At 40.6% G+C, this 20,320-nt stretch overlaps 2 protein-coding genes across 6 annotated transcripts; one reads left to right on the top strand and one right to left on the bottom strand.

Annotated features, from left to right (window-relative positions):
• Positions 1-2: 2 nt before the first annotated feature.
• On the bottom strand, positions 3-6,067 carry si:ch73-390b10.2 (Golgi pH regulator). Of its 2 annotated transcripts, XM_056437311.1 has the most exons (14): positions 5,861-6,067; positions 4,757-4,816; positions 4,510-4,613; positions 4,309-4,415; positions 4,080-4,181; positions 3,824-3,944; positions 3,581-3,661; positions 3,376-3,485; positions 3,161-3,249; positions 1,627-1,719; positions 1,371-1,466; positions 963-1,052; positions 803-868; positions 3-706 (listed from the first exon to the last, which is right to left on the bottom strand). In XM_056437311.1, exons 1-14 carry the CDS (start codon positions 5,900-5,902, stop codon positions 500-502), a joined length of 1,368 nt encoding a protein of 455 aa, XP_056293286.1. In that variant the 5' UTR covers positions 5,903-6,067; the 3' UTR covers positions 3-499. The 2 variants fall into 2 exon arrangements, with proteins under 2 accessions (XP_056293286.1, XP_056293295.1); XM_056437320.1 differs by lacking the exons at positions 4,510-4,613; positions 4,757-4,816; positions 5,861-6,067 and having other exon boundaries at positions 4,080-4,176; positions 4,309-4,398.
• Positions 6,068-7,135: 1,068 nt separating this feature from the next.
• Positions 7,136-15,343, top strand: zgc:113337 (uncharacterized protein LOC503741 homolog). 4 transcript variants are annotated; one of them, XM_056437741.1, is made up of 7 exons: positions 7,136-7,286; positions 7,823-7,895; positions 8,005-8,325; positions 9,381-9,710; positions 12,381-12,665; positions 13,784-13,885; positions 15,176-15,343. In XM_056437741.1, exons 2-7 carry the CDS (start codon positions 7,823-7,825, stop codon positions 15,181-15,183), a joined length of 1,119 nt encoding a protein of 372 aa, XP_056293716.1. In that variant the 5' UTR covers positions 7,136-7,286; the 3' UTR covers positions 15,184-15,343. The 4 variants fall into 4 exon arrangements, with proteins under 4 accessions (XP_056293716.1, XP_056293710.1, XP_056293693.1 ...); XM_056437735.1 differs by having other exon boundaries at positions 7,820-7,895; XM_056437718.1 differs by having other exon boundaries at positions 7,812-7,895.
• Positions 15,344-20,320: the final 4,977 nt, after the last annotated feature.

The following is a 20,320-nucleotide window of genomic DNA, read 5'->3' as shown; positions in this document are numbered from 1 at the left end:
AATTAAGCTTACTTTATGAGATTTTTTTATTATTCACAATTAACTGACATGTTTCTTGATAGTGGAGATCATGACATCTGCGGGTTCCTCATATCGTCCCGTTACACTTCAGTAGGAGTGAAGCACAGATCGGCTGTGGACAGTACAGCTCCAGTGTGTTGAAAAGAAATGAAAAGGTTGTTTTGGCCGAAACAATGAGTTTACATATGCAGGTAAAAATTGAATTACAAATAGCAACGACTGTCCTAATAATCCATCATTTAATTCTAGAAAGTCCACTTTCCAAGTTTATTTTAAAGAATGTGCTCCAACAGTTTCCCATCGCTTGCATCAAACAATCAGCCGTTCCTGATTCAGGAACAAGTATTGAATATAATCATCTCCCAAAAATAAAAATATAAAAAAACTGATTTATAGGTATCTCTAAATTCCAGATTCAAAGTCACCCATGGGTCAGTAGTTAAATCAAGGGGGGGGTGGGGGGGTCAGATGTAGGTGATTAGAAGGCTATTTGTTTCTCTGGTGACTGCTTGTGGGCGAGATAAAGGAAGAGGATGCTGGACAAGGCGCTGACCAGGAAGATGACGTCAAACCAACGGTGGTAGAAGTTGAACTGCAGCTCCCCCAGAACCTCCGTCACGATGGAGCGATACTCCAGCGGCATGCTCATACGCATCAGCAGCACGGATGACACGAAATACATCCCCTGGTGGATCGAGACAGACGGAGAACGTTTCGGTTCATCTGCTCTTCGGAGGCTCTGCTCTGTGTTACGAAGATATTTACAACGCGGCGCACTCACCATGATCTGAGCGAGGACGAGCACGATGACGTTAGAGGACTTGCTGCTTGATATCGCATAGAAGAACTGAAAGCAGAGGAGCATCACATCGTTGGTTCAACGGCGTAAAATTGACCCGAGATCTGTAGCCATTTCAACATGCATCACGTGATCGTTTTACCTTCGTGAGGGTGATGAGTAATCCACGGATGGATGTCACAATTATTATCCCCACCAAGATGAAAGCGATGTGTTGGGACCAGAACTTCACCTGAGATGAGAATAAAAAAACATGAAAAACAAATCAGAAATGGGTGACAGAAGATGATGACTGTCCATCTGTAATCATAATGTACTTATCTAAATATAAACATAGTGCTATATTCTGAGAGTGTGAGATATAACGCAATCAATTAATTGTGAGAAAAGATTTGAGTGCGATCGTGAGCAGGTTTGCGGGAGAGAAAGCAGGCAGAGAGATAATAATGAGCTGACAATTATCTTTACAGGTCATGCAGTGTGACATGTGACTATTACTGCAGGTGTGAGTGTGTGAGTGTGTGTATCTGTGTGTGTGTGTATGTCTTACATCAAACTGGATGCCCAAGTAGTTCACTGTAATTTCAATACCCCTCGTCACTGGATCCGTCTTCCCCACTCGATCAAACACAATGTTTATTGTGGCCTGTGGTGGAAAGAAGAGGTCTTTTAATAAATAAATAAATGTACTTTTTAAACAAATAAAAATAAACACTCAACAAAATGTGATTGAGCCGTCGCACTCACATGATCTATGTGTGAGATGAGGGAATAAATACAATGCCAGAATATAACAGTGTTCTCACCATGAAGATTTTCCAAACGCAATAGATGGAAAAGAAGTAGCCAAGGAAATTGAAGTATTTCCCCTGGAATGTCGTCGAGTACTCGATTCGCTCCTAAAGATAAGGAAAGGTGTTGGTAAAGAACAAGGTAATCATTTATGGCACGAAGGCAGAGGAGATCATCGTGTAGATAAAAGTGGGTTCATGTCATGTCAGCAGGTCTGAATTTGAGTTCAAATTTGGGAAGCTGCAGAAAACTTTTGTATCCGATCTTTATAAACCAGATCAGACCTGTTGGTATACTATCAAAGTGTGTCTTTTATTTGATATTATTTCTACAGTGTCCTGTGATGTTATACTGCATGTGGTGATACATCGTAGTAACACACCTGACTCCTGACATCTTGGACAGAAAGGGATTTATATGTATGTGACAGATGTTTAATTAAAGTTATTTTAACATCCCAAAGTTTAGGTTTAATGAGGTTGAATCAGCAGAAATCAATAATGCCGATATTACCATTGAATCAAATCCTAGCCACTCCAGTAAAATACTGGACTAAGATTCATCAGGTGCACAGAACCACTACCCAATGAGACATCCCTATAGACGTGTGTGTTAGAGTGTGATAGTACTCACTTGTACGCTGACAACTTAGCCAGAACTACTTTATAAGTAGGTGTTTATAATGGCAGCTGTAAGGTCGGGTTAAGGATATGTAGAAATAACTAGACGTTGCTAAACTCTGTCAGGAAGAAAGGACTTAAATATCAATGATGTCTTCTTTACTCTTCTTTTATGTTTTTAACTCGCTGCGTAATCTTTTTATTGGCCCACGGCGCCCTCAGCAGCACCGACCCCTCTGCCTTAATGATAAACTGGGGGAGGGGGGTGGGGTGCATTACAAAGCATCGACACCCGTACAGAGTGTACTTAAACTGAGCATGTAGTTATACAATAGTCAGAGCCATCAACTGGGCAAGTCAAGACAATTCAACAACAATTAAAGAATGATTAAACCTGTGTGATCACTTGAGAGCTGGGACCAGACAATGTTGACCTAAACCTGTTGATATGGTAAACGTGTTCGTAAAGAGTTCCTTATCTACAGATCCAGCAGCTATGGAGCAACATTATCCTTCATTTGGAGTCCTGTCGGTGTCTAGCTGATGAATAAAAGCCCTACGTAACTCATCAACTCTTCATGGAAATGTCTGGCTCTTTAGCTGCGGTATACTCTTTTATAAAAAAATGGAATAAATATGCTTCATAATGTTCACCAGCAAGACGCTAACCATGTCCGTCTGCCGTTTGGTGGACACTCCCCACAGCGCCATCAGACGTCGGGGTGTTCCAACCTTAACTTGTAAGTCAGGTTTTAGATTTGTTTTAAATTTTATTTCCAGAGTACGAGTATAGCCTGGATGTGCTTCTGTATTTTAATACACCCGGTGTATTTGCAGTTAACTGGAGCACAGTGTGCCTGCACGGCCCTGTGTTTGTGTGTTGGTGTGTGTGTATGTGTGTGTGTGTGTGTGTGTGTGTGTGTGTTACCTTCGTGGCTTGCAGATCCACAGTCTCAAGAAAGAGCTGCCGACTCAGCTCCTCCAGAGCATCGACCTCCTGCTGGACCAGAGATAGGTCTAGACGGAATAAGTCAAGGCTCATATCTACTACAAATACTGTAAACAGTTAGTACATAGTTCTCTGATAGCACCTTGAATTAAGACTTTTTATTCCATCATAGTCAATATAAGTAGAAAGGATACTTTCACTGCCTGTTTGTGGAGAGGTGACACTCTTGATCATGCCCCAGAATCCTGTCTGTTTGTTCTGGTCTTCTCCACGCTGGTACATCTGCCTCCGTGTCATGGCAATCCTACACACACACGGAACAAATTGTAAACGCAAAATAATTTCTTGTATTCATTCTATCAACAAAATAAATAGGTATACATACATATTTTTACTCACCGTTTCTTCTTGCTGACAATCATGTCCATAGTCTGGAGCAGCCGCCTCTCCAGAGCCAGGATGTCGCTGTCTGTTACATTCCTTTGATAACAACCAGGCAGGAAGCATCAAAGCAATGGCAGCATGGGTCACGAAAACAGGGATGTCATTCCCAAAAATAATAATAATCTCAAGACTAAGATTAACAAGCTGTGCGATACGGCTGCTGAAGTAACCCGAGAGCAAAAGCACAGCTAAGCTTACCTGAGGAAATAGGACATGTAGGTGTAGGGACAGTTGACGGCACCAAACCCAGACAACAAAGCAATGAGGGTGACTCCGATCACACCGACACGACTGATGAGCTGCTCTATGGACAGGATGCCTGGGCAAGAGACAACAACACACTGACAACAGTGTTTCCCTCATATGCAGGTAGAGGACTCTCACAGTAAGAGAAAGAAAAGGGAGACTTAAGGCATAAAAGGTGCCAAGAGAGAAGTGAAGGACGCACACGTACCATGTTTTGGACTCAGGATGGGGAATGGGTCTCCCAACTTCCAGAAGAAATACATGAAGGTGAACCACACCATACAAGCAAAGAGAAGCTTCTGTCTCTGCACTTCACACAGACACAAAGAAAACAGCTTTCTGTGACATAATGTGTGACAGTACACCCGTCATAGAGCGCAATCCTTTCTGATTTCCAGTGTTTTATTTTCAATACCCGGCTAAACAGCTATACTTACGCAGGCGGATGTTGCTGACAACAAAGTATCCGATGTAGAAAGGCACCACAAAGATTAAGACCAGCAGAATCACGTACAGATTCAGCTTCCAGTGAAAATACCTAGAGCTGTGGCAAAGACATGACATTTTTTTGTATTTATTATATCTGAAAGAAGCAGCAATAGAGACAGACTTATATTGTTCACAGAAAAGTGACTCACTTGCTACTTAAGGCACCCAGGATCTCAAAGATGATGAGCTCAAACATGGTACATGAAAAAGCAAAAGTGATAGAGAAAACCACCTGGACAATATACTGTCGCACCTGTCAACAAACACAAAAACAGTCAAGGCGGTGAGCAGAGAGGATTTCGAGTGATTGATGAGGCCTATGAATCTATGACTGATGACCAGGCTCCGATTTGCTGTTTCTCATTGTAAATAAAAGGCTTTGCAATAACACTGCACCTCATAATCTTTAAACAGCTGCCGCATGAAGAACAACCAGCCGAATCCGAAGAACAGCACCTGTGTTGGAATAAAGGGGAATTGTTTGGAGAAACCGGCCAAATTACAGTCTCATTTTTCAATGAGGACATGCTGCGATATGCATAACAAAGATGAAACCTATTCAATAGATACATGAATAAGACACTAAGTTATGCAAATACACAGCAACGACAGAAAACCCTGACGATTACATTTGGCCCAGTGCTCTCATCCACATCATGTATTATTAGTTTTATAACTCCTCTGTTTTTATTTGCAGTACACTTAGATTCTGGCCGTTGCTTATAAATTTAATGTAACAATTAGACATAATAATTTAAAAAATGGTATTCAATGAACAGGCAATGTACATAGTGCATAGCTGATGTTTGAGTCATTGTTTGAGTAAGAAAACAATGAATGCAATGTGTCAAGACGCGGTCCATGAGTATCCCCATATAACTGTCCCCGTTCCCCTCTTTCTTTTCACAAGCTAGGAACAGCACTCGCCTATTTATCTATTAACCTCTGCCCTCTCCTTTTTTATGTTGATGACCTGTTTTTTTAAACTGTACCTAATACTTTATATTCTACCACCTTATGTACAGTGTGTTTTTATATTTGTTCTTATTATTAAATTGTGTTTGTACCTCTGTTGACTTGGAGAGCCCTGCAAAATAATTCCAATGTGTCTGGACTGTTGCTCTAGGCACAAATGGCAAATAAAACCCCTTGATCCTTAAGTAAAGACAACAAGTTATTTTACAGTGGAATCCAAATAAACGGGTGTTATGCCGACGTGTGACGATGTTGATCTCAGTATTGAGTAAAGGGTTTAATCTGCTAAGAAAACGGTTTTCAAGACATCTTTAACCGTCTGACTTTCGATAAAAGACACATCAATACATTCAGGGTGGGTGTGAACTTTAGTCTCAGACGGTCTCAGTTCAGGCTGACGTTACGTAGATAGCGTGTGATTCCACGTTAGGATGTCCTTACTTGTTCGGTGAACTAATAAAGGATTATCTTATCTTATAACACACGTTACGATGCGTCGACTTTCCCAACTCGTGTGAACGTTACCTGTGAGGTGAACACGATGACCGAGTCCACCAGGAACGACATGGCGACGTCTGTCCCAGAGCCTTTAGTCCGCGAAGCAAACGGGCCGTTCAGGTGTAGCAGGGTAGAGGATAGTTTTAATCCATTAAGAAACAAGTCGGCCTTAACATGTGTATGTCACTAATGAGCTCATTTTTAGAGCATGTGTTGTTTAGCTGTCAAATCACTATGATAGCCATGTTGGTACGTCATCAAGATGAGTCCGGCAGAGACACTTCCGTCGCAAAACTGTGACGCCGCAAAAAAGAGAACCCAGCCGACTGATTCACAGACTGTAGGATGATTTATAAACTTGTACACTTTTTTAAGTATTTTTATTTATGGTACATCATTGTTTCTCTCTCTAATTCTTGCTGTATCCGTGCAGGTGACACAATTGTGTTTTTAGCATCAGTAACCTGGCCTGAGAACTCCATTCCATTGTCTCTGATATACATATATAAATGTATATATATATATATATATTAATATATATGTACATATGTATACATATGTATGTATATATACTAAATGTATCATTCCTGATATGTTAAAAAACAAGACAATATATGAATATCATAGTAAGAAAGACAATAATTGAGCAATATTGGACTTAACCTTTGAACTTCCCTAAAATGTGGACGAACTAAACAAGACATTTGAAGACGAGTTTTATTATGTTATGACATTTGAGGCAAAACAAATGAACGGTACAAATAATTGACACGTCAATCGACAGTGAAAATAACTGATTAGTTGCAGCCCAAATATTTTGGGTCAAAACTATAAGAGTGCAGAAATAGAAAAGGTGGTCATATCCAGATATATATGGATATATCCATATATATGGATATATTCATAACTTGTACATAGATGCTTCAGCAATTGAGTTTGATCAACATTCTGGATGTATGTAAATTAAACCGTATAATGTGTTTTAATAATCTATGAGTTGGGAATTAAAATTGCAGAGCGAATTAATTTTTTTCTCCTGTGTGCTATTTCTTTCATCGCATACTGCAACGTGGGCCATAAGGAAATCCTAATAAACAGAGCAATTACTCAACATGAACTAAACAATACTAGTGATGTTCAATCTCAACCTGTATCACGAAGCAATATACAAAGTGACACTGGAGGTCGCTGTAAATCCAAACTGCGCCGTGGCTTTGCGCGCACTCACCACCCCACCGCATCCAGAGGAATGAAGTGTGGAGCTGCCGCTGGCTGGTGTTCATTGTGCTGAAGGGTGCACAATAGAAAACACACGGAGGAGTAAAAAAGTGTTTCTCGCTTCGTCTGGAGTGATGTTTCGAAAGACTGCCGGGTTATGAGGATGTCCAAGATGTTGCAGAGGTAGAACATCTTCAACTGTTGGCGTATACCTTCTGCATTAGGACAAGTAGAGGTGAGTGTCATATGTCATAATTGACATGATACAAAGAATACAAAATATAGCCTAAATCAAAGAGTGGAAACTTCGTGTTATCGCTGTATATGTGTTATTTGACTAAAATGTGTTTATGTCCATTGCAAGTTAACTAAGTCATGATGTGGCAGAAAGAAAAAATCTCTTTACATTTCAAAGACCTCTGATAACTATTAGTTTGAATTTATCTCTGATATATTTCTCATGTGAATAACTTCATATGTTGAATGTTGAATATTGTTATCACACTTGAGGATTTCTTGTTTGCATTGCATCCCATTCATTAGTTGTCTGGATGTTTTTATGCAATTAAATGTGTTGGGCAACATCTACAGTGAACACATGAGCTGAACTCTCTTCCTCGGGGGAAATTAGACACTTTAAAGTTCTTTCTGTATGAATATGAATTAGTTATATAATTTTAAGAAGAGTTTGAGTTCATGGTGGGCTGACTGCTACTTGTGAAATTCTCAGTATCGCTCTTTCTCCTCTCTGTTAAATGAGTGATGAAGAAGATGATGATCCAGGCCTCCTGTAGGAAAGGTCTGCAGGTGTGTTTACTCCTCCTGATGGTGGGAAGGCTACAGGGTGAGTCTGCTATGCTAGAAAGATATCGAACAAATCAAAAAAAGGCACGTCACAACAAACTATAAATTATAATGCTTATTTTATTGTATGTATTGGTTGGGTGTTTCAGGCAAGGTAACGGCACCAGAGCGCTTGGAAGCTCCGGTGGAGAAGCCATTCACTCTGACGTGCAGTGTCTCGAGGGAGCAAGGCGAGTCTCTGAGGCAGGTGCGTTGGCTGGATGTCCAAAACCAGACCCTGCTGAGCTACCAACCCGGCAACAGAGACAGTGTGAGCGGGCAGCAGTATGTGGAGCTCGCCTCCTCCCCGAAAGACACCTCAGCCATCACCATCCGCAGGGTGGGTTTCCGTGACGAAGGCTGCTACACCTGCATCTTTGACATGAATCCTTCCGGTTCAAGGCAGGGACTGACGTGCCTCACTGTTACCTGTGAGTAAGTCCTGTGATGACTTTGATTTTGTGAACCAGGACGCAGTTTTTACAGATAGAAGAACAGCAATTAGTTACAGTTTGAACACTATTGTGTATCTAGATGCTCAGAGCAATTTGAAATGAGTATCAGTAGATCTGTTCTTCAGTGCCAAGGTTTAAAACCATGCGACGCGCTGGCCTGTTAGAGAGCTAGGAATGCAGGGATGAAGCAAAAACAACATGACGTATTCAACCCTGACAGGAGAGATTGAGATGAAATATGAGATATTATTTTGCCCGTGATGAATTCCAGGAAGAGTCTCTGCTATTGTGACATAGTTCTGAAGGTCTTGAACCAGGTGGCAGAAGCATCCACATGAGGCCAGGTCGAGTCATTACTTTCAATATACTTGGAGTGCCTATAGTGACAGGGAGACTGAACTCAGCTGAGGAGCTCAATAATCCAGAATCGGACACCTGAATGAGATCCGTCCCGTCTGATACGTCAGCGCCATTCACGTCCATCTGTTTCTGAGTTTGTGAAAATATATTTCCTTTAAATCAGCTGCATCTGTATTAGTGTACGTATTATAGATGTGCAGCCACTTTGCCAGCTCTATGACAGTTATGTTCAGCGTGGGTGTGAAATACAATTTGGAGGCCGACGCAAACAGTTTTTTCCCGCTCTGCTACTCCGAATTAAATTTTAAACTATTACGTGAACGTGGCATATATATTGGACGCCGGCCCTTTGCCCCGTGTCCTTTCAAATGGAACAAAACCAATACTCCAGAGGACTCCAGAGACAGTTACTCCACCCTACAATCTCAAAATCAATCTGCTTTGGGGATTTACTGAGAAATATGTAACCACCGCGTAATAAAGAGCATGCAGCAGTGGGAGAAGGAGGGCTCATTTCTCAGCAGAAACAGCTATTGCAGATTCCAGTGACTGGTTTCTGTTTGGGCTCCTCATATTTATGAATATTTTCCCCTTTCTCCCTCTCTGTCCCCCTTTTTTTGTTTTGTCTTTTCTCCTCATCCATCGTTCCTTATTTTTTGTTTTACTCCCAGCTCAAATCACCGCTGAAAGAAACAAGACGGCAGTGAGTGGCAAGACGGCCTCCCTCTCGTGCTCCTACGGTTTGCCTGAGAAGGTTCAGCAGGTCGTATGGAAACACACATCTGCACAAGGAGTCTCCACGGAGGTGGCGTCCTTCACCAAGCGAAGCGACCCCGTGATAGAGCCGTCGTTCCAGGGAAGAGTCTGGCTGAGTGCCTCCCTGTCAGACAGTCGGCTCACCATCCAGCCCGTCGCCATCCAGGACGAGGGCTGCTTCACCTGCCTGTACAACACGCACGCCGACGGGCCGAAGTCTTCCAGGGTTTGCCTCGTCACCTACGGTAAACCTCTTTTTACCCAGCTCTCATGATTGATGTTTATCTTATATCAAATTTCATAAAAGTATGGCCCACACAGAAACGCCATATAGGCTGAGGGGAACTTTGAGAGAAGCGCAGGTTGTTGAACAGTATACTGCAAGTCAATGCTTGTGTTATGAAAAGTGACTTTTTTATTTATTGTGCAGGAATAAGGCCATAAGACTGTAATAAAGCATGCGTTTATGAAATGACACTTTCAAAGAATAGTTTGACATTTTGGGAGTAGAACATAATCCATCCACTAAATGCATATCAGGCTGAAGGGGGTTAATGTGTGAGGTGTTGAGGTGTCCTTTGACTGAACACGTTGAGCTGTTGGTGGTGCTGAATGACTTGTCCAGTGATCAGTAGCGTGAGATTAGAAGTCTTACTGAATGTATGGACCACGTTTCACAACAAATGTCATCAAATTGACATATTTGATTCTGGACCGACAGACTGACCTACATCTCCTTCTTTAAAGCACATGCTGGTACAATATGAAATTCAGGGCAGATGCATTTGCTGTCGATGCTTTTGTTGTTATGACAGTCATCCCGCTTCTGCTGCTTTCTTTCACAAAAATGTCACTTTTATAGCAACCTCAAAGGCAGAAATGTTCTTTTAGGAGTTGTTCAGGTGCACATTTGTGCAGGGGTGTAGTAGTGAATGACTATGATGTGAGAGCTGGGAAGACAGCATACTGTGTGATGAGTCAGACATGTGTGTGAATGCAGACATCCAATATGGAATGTGTGTCTGCAGGAAAGACAGGTACCCCTGGGATTTAGACAGGAATGTTATTTTCGTTCTTCCCGACTGTCGCTGCTGAATGTTTTCATGATATAGCGCAGGATAAGCTACCGGCTGATTGGTTCAACACACAAACACAGAACAGTGTGTGTCCATGTGAAGAATGGAGCGTTCGAAAAAGAATGATGGAGGCAGGGAGTGAGGTCCGGATGCGTGACTGTTGTCAGTGTTTGCAGCAGACAGAGACTCCTTCTGTGCTTTGTCCCCTCGCTCTGCTCATTTTCTCCCGCTCCCTTTCTCTCTCAGTCATCTCAACAAACAGATGTGCTTTTGTTTGAAATTGAACTGTACAGTACAGTAGGTGTTTCCAGTAGTGACGCCCGATTAGCATTAACGTATCGTTAATAGCACGTCTTCCATCCTCAACCCACCCTGGGTGATGTGATGCGCCTCCTTTTCGCCCACTCTCACACGTGCTGTCAACAAAACAGCGATAGATTAATGCGAAGACACACGATCTCACAGCATTACAGATTAAGTCAAACAAATAAAATGTGAGTCGAGAATATGAAGCACAATTAGTGATGAATTTACAGGAGAGTATTGTCTAAATATGCGGCTACCTTCAACCACTCCGGAGCGTCGTAGAGAGAAATGGAGTGAGGACAACAGACAACTTTTCAACAGGATTTTATACACAGTGGGTACGAAAAGTATTCAGACCCCTTTAAAATGTTCACTCCTTGTTTCATTGCAGCCATTTGCTAAAATTAAAAAAGTTCATTTTATTTCTCATTAATGTCACTCAGCGCCCCATATTGACAGAAAAAAACAGACATGTAGAAATTGTTGCTAATTTATTAAAAAAGAAAAACTGGAATATCACATGGTCATAAGTATTCAGTATTGAGTAGAAGCCTGTGGAGCTCGTACAGCCAGGAGTCTTCTTGGGAATGATGCAACAAGTGTTTCACACCTGTTGACCTCATGATTCTCATTGGCTCTGACGTGCACTGTGAGCTGTCAGGTCTTTTAGAGACAGGCGTGTGCCTTTACTCATCAAGTCCAATCAGTTTGTTTAAACACAGCTGGACTCTAATGAAGGAGTAGAGCCATCTCAAAGAGGATCAGAAGGAGTGGACATCATGTGAGTTCAATATGAGTCACAGCAAAGGGTCTGAATACTTATGACCATGTGATATTTCAGGTTTTCTTTTTTAATAAATTAGCAACAATTTCTACATGTTTGTTTTTTTCTGTCAAGATGGGGTGCTGGGTGAACATTAATGAGAAATAAAATGAACTTTTTTGATTTTAGAAAATGGCTGCAATGAAACAAAGAGTGAAACATTTAAAGGGATCTGAATACTTTCCGTACCGACTGTATGTTTGTTCCTTGATACAATTCAGACAGATGATGGAGGAAGTCCAAGAGGACGCTGAAACTATGAGGGCTGAATATCTGTGGCTGAATGTGTTCTTGCCAACAAAAATGTGGTTGGTTCAAGCGCATTACATTCCTTGCTCAGTCTCAGAGAGAGAACAGAGAATTGAAAACAGCAAGATATTTACTGATGGCACTTCAGACTCCAGGAACTCACATTCCTGCATGATTCAAAGGCTTCAAGGTTTTTCTTCGGTATCAACCCAGAATATATTACCCGAACACTCTTTGAACATGTACAATCTAGACGTGAATTTTAAATTAATAAAACAACGCTCATATGCCAGTCTCCCTTTGTGTTTTCTGGCTTGTGTATTTCTCACACAGCTCCAGATGATGAAGAAGAAGGCATTATTGGCACAGTGCTTTTTATATGCGATACACACGTCGACAGTATGAACTGATTTTGCATCAGCGTGTGTTGCGATAGTTTTGTTTCTGTATATTTCTCCCAGTGCTGCCCAAACCTCAGGTGAGCTACAAGACCACCTCTCCCGGGGTGATCGAAGCCAACTGCACCTCGGTGTCCCGGCCCCCAGCAGAGATAGTGTGGAATGTGGAGAGGGACAACCGCACCAAAGGCCCCCCCGTGACAACAATGCTCCCACAGGCCGATGGCACCACTCTGGTCATCAGTACGCTGACCGTCCAATCAGGGATGCTGAAAGATGTGTCCATCAAATGCTTGGTGCACCACAAAGGGCTCGAGTCCCCGATCGCTGTATCCATGAACACTAAACGTGAGTTGGTCTCAGAGAAGCTTTACTTCAATGAGATGCTTGACCTCGATAAAGCATTGTTTGTTGTTGTTGTTGTTGTTGTTGTTGTTGTGTATTTTATTCAGTCAATCATTGCAATACAATACAATATTGTTCTATGTAATATACAAAATAGAAAGACTGAAAAGGTATAGGTAGAAGCAAAAAATGCTTATATATTCCTATCCTAAATTATTATAATCAAATAAAAATAATAAAAAATAATATATATATACAGATATAAATATATATATATATATATATATATATATATCCACATACATCTTCCATATACATACATTCCAATCCCACTTATAACCTATATTTCTATATTTTTCCAGGCATACTCTGCATCCTTCATATACCATCATCACTTGAGATCTCTTGAAAAAAATAATAGAAGCCTCCTAAGAATGTGGAAGAAAGCTGATTATTGGAGACTGTAAAGGACACAAAGAGCGTGTATCCTCAAAAAAACCTGGACAGATGCTGGGAAAAAAACAATCTGAAAATCCAGAGTCAGAGAAAAGATCTGTCCATTGTACTAATGGTGTGTGAATTCAATTTAACAGAGCACCGTATACAGATCAGAGAATTCTCCAATAAGTCTCTTATTATTCATCGGATTAAATTGATAAGAATTTAGGATAGGAATATGTAAGCATTTCATGCTTCTGCCTATATTAGAATGTGGCTTTACTGATGTAATGATTGACTGAATAAAACACCTAAAACAAATAAACTCAACAAATTTAAAGTGTAATGTAAATACATTGTACTGAATCTTTACTTTTTGCAAAGTTTAATTTTTCTAATTCGTCCCCTTTCCATATCGAGGCATGTTTCGTCACGTATATGTGTTGTGATGTTTATTTGACAGCTGGCGATTATCTCTGTTTACTCATAATGTTGCTTTGTTAAATTAAATTAATCTGTAGCTATTAGCTCTGACTTTAGCTTTCACACTATAAGGAAAGGCTAGTTCTGCTTATCGTCTAATTTGTTGAACTAAAACAAAAGAGTCTTTGGTTTCTACAGTCTCTAGAAATATGCAAGACAATAACAACTGTTCATCATTTCACTGTTGTTCTCCCTCCTAGTTGGGACGGCGCTCACCATCCTGATCTCCGTGACGACGGTGGCGGCCCTGTTGGTCATGTCCCTCTGCTTCTGCCTGTGGAAGTGTTTCTTGCATAAAGAAGGTGAGATCATACGTGTCATGGACACTTCATCTTGGTGTCTGCACACCCGTCGGCCATTTAGAGAGAGATGAGCAGAGGACAGTGGCGATTAATAGATTACAGGACTGTAACTTACAACGGTGTTTGTTTCTCGTTACGGTTACGCTAACTGACAGTGACCAGAGGTTTCCATGAGGCTGAAACAGGAATGATGTCATGATTGTGTGGCACTTTGTGTGTAGCGCTGTACCTTTCCTGAAGCTGGCCTTGCTCACCTGACTTATTTGGGGAAATATCTACAGATTTTGCTTACGTCATTTTCTTCCGGAGTCACTTGAAGGTCAATAAAAGCAGATGTCTATAAAGCTTTGTGATTCAACAAAGTTAAACAGCATTGACCTCCTCTTATGTCACCTGATCCAAGGGTGTATTTGCTGTTGTTAGACTAGTGACACATATCAATGTGACTCTCACAACACTAATACTTCCCGATGTGTGCAAGGAGACATTTGGAAACATGAACTCAACGTTATAGCTGCACCAATCAATGTTTCCTGTATTAACAGTGGGTCTCCGTTTCAGTTCAGATCTTCAGAGCTTTTTAAGTCTCTTTTAGCTGAAATCAAGAAAACCAAAGGCTGATAAACCAAATATGAGATATGTGAAAAGAGTGCAGCCGTTCAACAACACTGCCCCTCATACACATGATATTGTGATATCATCTACTCCTGAGAACATGATTACCTGTGGAACTTCATTTTCTTTGCTTCTTTATTTGCACGTTTTATGTCTGCAAAGATGAACACATCCATGGATCTGTAGAGTATTACTAACAGAATAACCCTGTACACCGGCAGGGCAGTCTGGTGCCTTCAGGTACCGGGCAACTGACTCACGACCTGGAGTGATGAGCTCTTGAACAGCACATCAGCCAACTGGCGTTTAGTGTTGGCATTCAATTGGATTCTATTCTTCTACTCTATTTATTTGCATTTATTTCCAAACGTCTTTATAATGTCTACGTGTGGCTTTCTTGATTTCTATTTTTACTTACAGCAGACGTTTACACAGGAGACGTCCAACATGTGTGGGGTCCGCCTTGGACCCTTCTCACACGGCCTCCTCTTACTCCCTGAAGGCGTTATGTTAAAACCTCATTTTCTCAAGGGCTTTAAGCCGTTTTATCTCATCACTCCAGATCATGTATTTTATTAGCTCAGAAAATGTCCCTATCGCAATATAATTGTTGCGCTATATAATCCTTCATCTGAGACATAAGAGTAAAAAAACTCTCCATGTATTTATTTTCAGTTGAATAATCTCTCAGAAGAGGCTGGAAAGGAGAGGCAGGGTTCCTCAGAGCCAACCTTGCAGAATTGTTTCCCTGCAGCATCATCATCATCTTCATCATCATCATCATCTTGGTACATTGGGAAGAAATTAAAGTCCAATGTTGTCCATTAAATACTTCCCTCTGTCTGTCTCTGTCTTTTTTCCCGGGTCCTGAAAGGATACGTCTGGTGATATTAAGTTTCTCTCATTCAACAAATCCTATATGAAAAGACTAAAACCAAGAATGAACTGACGCGAGTAAAAAAAAACATTGTCTGTGTAGCCCCACTCTGATTTAGCCTGGCCCTGCATTGTTACCCAAAAACAACAACAACTCATGAGCTGCACCGGTGACTAGAACATGGACACCCGTCACATGTCCTGTTTACTCTAGTTCCAGGAACAATGCCCAGCTGTTTTAGGAAATTAATATTTGGATAAAATAGTTCCCCAGCCAAACTAGTATTGTGGAGGACACTGGTTACTGCATGTATTTTATGGGATTTGTTTTTCAATAAGAAAACTAAAGAATGTTGTGAGCCTTATCCTTTAAATAAACGCTAATTATTGAACCTATGAGCTCACCTTTAAGCTTTCAGGCTCCATCACTTCTGAATATGGGTGAAGCTGGGTGAGGTCTTCCCTTGTTCAACTAAGAGGGCTGCATACTTATATTGTGTTTGTGTAATATCTTTTGGAAATGTTCTACATGTTTCAAAGTCTCTCTCTGTGTGTGAGTGTGTGTGTGTGTGTGTGTGTTTGTGTGTGTGTGTGTGTGCGCGCTTATTGGTTCAGGGTTGAATTCCACGGTCAGGTTGCTTGAATCAATTCCCTGAGGAAGCGAGACTGAAACCTTTTCGGTGCCCCTGAAAGGAATGCATGCCGTGCTGCCGGTCTACAGCGTCGAGCGAGGGAAGCTCATGTGTGTGAAGATGTGAGTGATACAGGTCGCGCCGTGGGGCAATTGGCTTATGAGTTATATAATGATGCCCAAATGCTCATTACTCTGGATCAAAGTGGCACCGAAATGCCTCAAATATCATTCAAGGCTTTTAGGTCATGTTTACATCTGTACAGTACAATGTAAGCTTTATGGAGAAATATTCTTTAAGCATATATATATATATTTATATACATATATTTATGAGTATAAATATATATGTATTCATATATATTTATATATATATATGTCAGTTATATATATATACTGTATATATAAATATATATGTATTTATATAAAATATATATATTTGTATATATAAATATATATGTATTTATATATATTTGTATATATATATATTTGTATATTTGTATATATCAGTTATGAACTGAACCATCAAGGTTATCAGATCTCAAACGTATCACATTCCTCTCCATTAACAAGACCGTATATTTTCACTTCATGCAACACTGATTATAAGATCAGAGCTTACTTTAGAATAATTATGAAACGTGGTTTCAGAACATTCATTGAAAATAGATTAAAATGTAAGTATCTGGCCCTGTAGCAAACAGCCATGTAAAAGAAGAAAATGTGAAATGATGTATTTCGTCCGACAACTTAAAGTGAACGTAATGAATGCAACAAATTGAAAAATAAAATATCTATTAGAATTATACTTTTTTTAAAGCTTTATCAAATTTGAATCTTTCCATTGCCACTCTTACAGCGTGTTGAACTCAGCTTTGTACTTCTTTAACTTTGAACATGAAATTATTTTCTGATCGGCCGAACCTTGCTGCCAGATGCGCATTTTTCGGGCCCGTTTTTTCATCCCAAGCCAAATGGATTACGTTGGAGCAAAACATCACACACATGTCGAGCACACACACATCACTCACTGAGCCTGCAACACATGCCAGTTCTGTGACCTATTAATACACTCTAGGATTATATATACACTATGTATTAGTTGTGTTCACTCTGCACAGGACAAAACAGGCAAAACTCAATCAGCAATGTAATTTAGTTGGTTATTGAAAATAAAAACATGATAAGAGATCAGTTTGGAACAAAACCACATATTATTTATTTGTATTTATTTTTTATTTATTCTTTATTTCAGACGCCAAGTTCCATATAAAATAACAGACATACAACTATAAAAAAAAAAGAGAAAACAAGAAGATACAACATACATAACACAGTTCATTAAAAAGTATGAAGACTTTTGTGCCAATGTCGTCTTATGTTCGAAGTAAATCGATAGCAGCTCTTTAGAGGGTTGACCAGAGCCTCTACTATACAGTTCTCAGATTTGTCCAGTCGACACATGAAACCAGACATCAATTGTCTCAAGAGCGCCTCACAGGTTGGTACGTGCTTAGACACAAACAACTGACTAGCACTATGCCACCTAGGCACATGAAGCAGCCATCTAAAAGCATCATTGTAAGCTACTTTCAGTCTCTGTACTCCTTTTCCTGTGATTAGACCACAACTGAGCAGTGTACAATGGTGTTATGTAGGTTCTAAACAGGGAACATTTAACTGAATCTGAGCACATAGAAAACTTCCTTAATAACATATTGGCCTGAGAATATATTGGACAGCGCTGTCGATATATATCGTTGTCATCTGTCCAATCATCAGAAACTTATCAGCACTGCTGCTTATAAGGTTGTAAACGCTGCAGTGCCGTCGACCACACACTCGTCCATGTAAATCTGCTTTCCCCTATGATGTTAGTGATGTATACGGATGTTTTGTTTCTTGCTGTTATAAAGTCATTTATCAGCTTTGTTTATATTGTTATTGCATTTATTGTTTCTGTTTTCAACCGTGTAAAGGACCTTTGAGTACCTTTAAAACCGGTATTCTTGCACATTTATTTATGACGGGGTGGACACCAGAGATCGACCGACAGACCCACACACACATCACACAGATGGTGGGTTACATTTAGACTCTGACTGTGATGAACTGGAACATAAACATGAACACATTAGGATCCAGACAAACACCACTCACACCCGCACACCAGATGTAGGCGAACGGAAATGAAGGTTTTGGAAAGCTTTCACATGGACTAGTCAATGAGGATGAGCATTTCCTGTTAAGCCTCCTTCCTGCATTTTAGAGGCTAAACAACGTGAGAAGGTCTGAAGTCCGCATGGGCTTTCAGAGACGACTGCATGTTTGGACCTATGTTAATAGAAATTAATTTTGTCGAAGTGTACACAGTGACATCACTGTTGGGTGTGGTTACAGACCGGAAGCTGTCACCAGAGAGGGTGGGCCAATGCTGCTGTTTCAGACTGTTCTGAACGTTAATCTATAAAGAAAACGTCACTATACCTGTTTATTAACCCGGTAAAAGTTCAAGCCCTCAAAATTCATTAAAATACTGCACCCTTTAAAAAAATAATGCTTCGCTGGCCTACATTTTCTTGAAGCCCGGAGCCAAAAAGAGCTTTACATTGGTCATTCGTCGTGTGAATGAAGGTCACATTGGCACATCATCTCCATATTTAGACCGTGTTTGGTCCTCCGAGAATTGTTCACCGGCATTTGCAACAAATTAATGTTGAGGACGCCAGATGTAAAAAAATGCAGGAACCGGCAGCGACAGCGGCACATGCCGGTCCCGAGGAAACTCTCACATGTGGAACTGCTGTCCAAACACATCACGAATGCGTCGAGCCCACTGTGTCAAACTGTTGATTTGTGGCTTTTTGAGAATTGTACATACATTTTCTGTATTCGATTGTCAAAATAATTGATGGTGATATTAAAACTGTGACATCATCCGTGGGGAACAAGCTCTGACCATTTAGCCTATTTATTCTAAGTGTCTGTTCAACAAAATACTTAAAGATGTTTGAGGGTTTCTCATCACATTTATTTCTCACAGGAAAATGTAACTTCGGAGAGACTTTTCGGACCCTTTTACGAGATGAAGTCAAAGCGCTGCAGAGAAGTGACCTCAGGCTCCATCTCATCAGGCCCATCTCAACCGCTGCCGTCGCACAAGCCTCCACTCTCTCCATCTCCTTGCTGCCTGAACCACGGCTTTGTCCGCCGCAGAAAAAAAACATAATCACTAATGTGTGAGAGAGAGTGATTGTGAATGTGAGAGAGAGAGAAAGAGAGGGAGAGAGCCTAGCAGAACGTGTGTGGGCTGTAACTACCAGACATTGTTGTTGAGATGAAAAGAAGTTCACTGAGTCATTTCACATGATGTTCAAGACTCACGTACAGGATGTAGACTACATTCAATGTTTCACCTCTCGAGTTCCAGTGAGTTTTCTGTACGAAATTTCAAAGCCAGGTCACATTATTCAGAAGCGTTTCATGACATGCTCCGCATGCTAGTCTAAGGAGCGTCTTTTAGCAGACACAGACAGATAAAAGGTGCCATCGGGAACCGAAAATGGTTCTTCAGAGTGATTCAGACATTATGGTATTTCTGATGTATAAGCTATAATCTAATCAATTACTCAAAATGAATGGTAATTCATGGAAGAAAGCAACTTTTTTTTTATAAATGAAGCTTGACATGTTGATTTGAAGAAAAAAAACTGCATTCAAACCTGCATCAGCTGTTTGCCTATTATATAGCCTACGAATGGCGATACAGGTTGTATATGAATAAATAATGTGTGACAGTGGATAAAGTGCTTCTGTGCCATTTATAACTATTTACCCTCTCGTTCACCAAAACTGCCGTCTTCTTCTCTTTTACTCACATATTTGCCCAATCATTGTATTTTCTCCCTTGAGTGAATCCAATTGATTCAAAATGTTCCCTGGTGACGAGCTCTTAAAGCTCTCAACATAAGAGAGTATTAAGGCTCACCTTGACCCTTTCCACAGACGCAGACCAACATGAAACAGCATGATGTCAGCAGATTGTCGTCGGCCATGAGTAGTCAGACCCTTACGGATGATCTTAAACTCAAGCTACTGCATGGGCTCAGCTCACTGGTGAGAACCTTTACCACTTCCTGTCCTCCCACACATGTTCGAAGACCACGCTGCATATGTGTATTTTAATGTCATGGCAAAACAGAGTTGCTATTGCTATTGTGTGTATCTTTGTAATTTGATTCTGCAAAACGCGGTGACGTGTTTTCACAGATGTAATTCACAAACTGAGACACATCGTCGTCAAAGTTATTGAG

The sequence above is a fragment of the Pseudoliparis swirei genome, chromosome 2, assembly GCF_029220125.1.
Source record: "Pseudoliparis swirei isolate HS2019 ecotype Mariana Trench chromosome 2, NWPU_hadal_v1, whole genome shotgun sequence".
Taxonomy (NCBI): Eukaryota; Metazoa; Chordata; class Actinopteri; order Perciformes; family Liparidae; genus Pseudoliparis; species Pseudoliparis swirei.
The sequence above is the reverse complement of the archived record's forward strand: the minus strand, read 5'-3'. Positions and strand labels throughout refer to the sequence as shown.

What these genes read in the sequence shown, in the direction of transcription:
- si:ch73-390b10.2 (XM_056437311.1), bottom strand. Translation starts at nt 5,902, where the DNA reads ATGTCGTTCCTGGTGGACTCGGTCATCGTGTTCACCTCACAG. An exon ending in TCATCGTGTTCACCTCACAG is followed by an intron (nt 4,817 to 5,860) that starts GTAACGTTCACA and finishes ATTCCAACACAG; the next exon opens with GTGCTGTTCTTCGGATTCGG. An exon ending in ATTGTCAGCAAGAAGAAACG is followed by an intron (nt 3,486 to 3,580) that starts GTGAGTAAAAAT and finishes GTGTGTGTGTAG; the next exon opens with GATTGCCATGACACGGAGGC.
- zgc:113337 (XM_056437718.1), top strand. Translation starts at nt 7,814, where the DNA reads ATGAAGAAGATGATGATCCAGGCCTCCTGTAGGAAAGGTCTGCAGGTG. An exon ending in GACGTGCCTCACTGTTACCT is followed by an intron (nt 8,326 to 9,380) that starts GTGAGTAAGTCC and finishes TTTTACTCCCAG; the next exon opens with CTCAAATCACCGCTGAAAGA. An exon ending in GGTTTGCCTCGTCACCTACG is followed by an intron (nt 9,711 to 12,380) that starts GTAAACCTCTTT and finishes TATTTCTCCCAG; the next exon opens with TGCTGCCCAAACCTCAGGTG.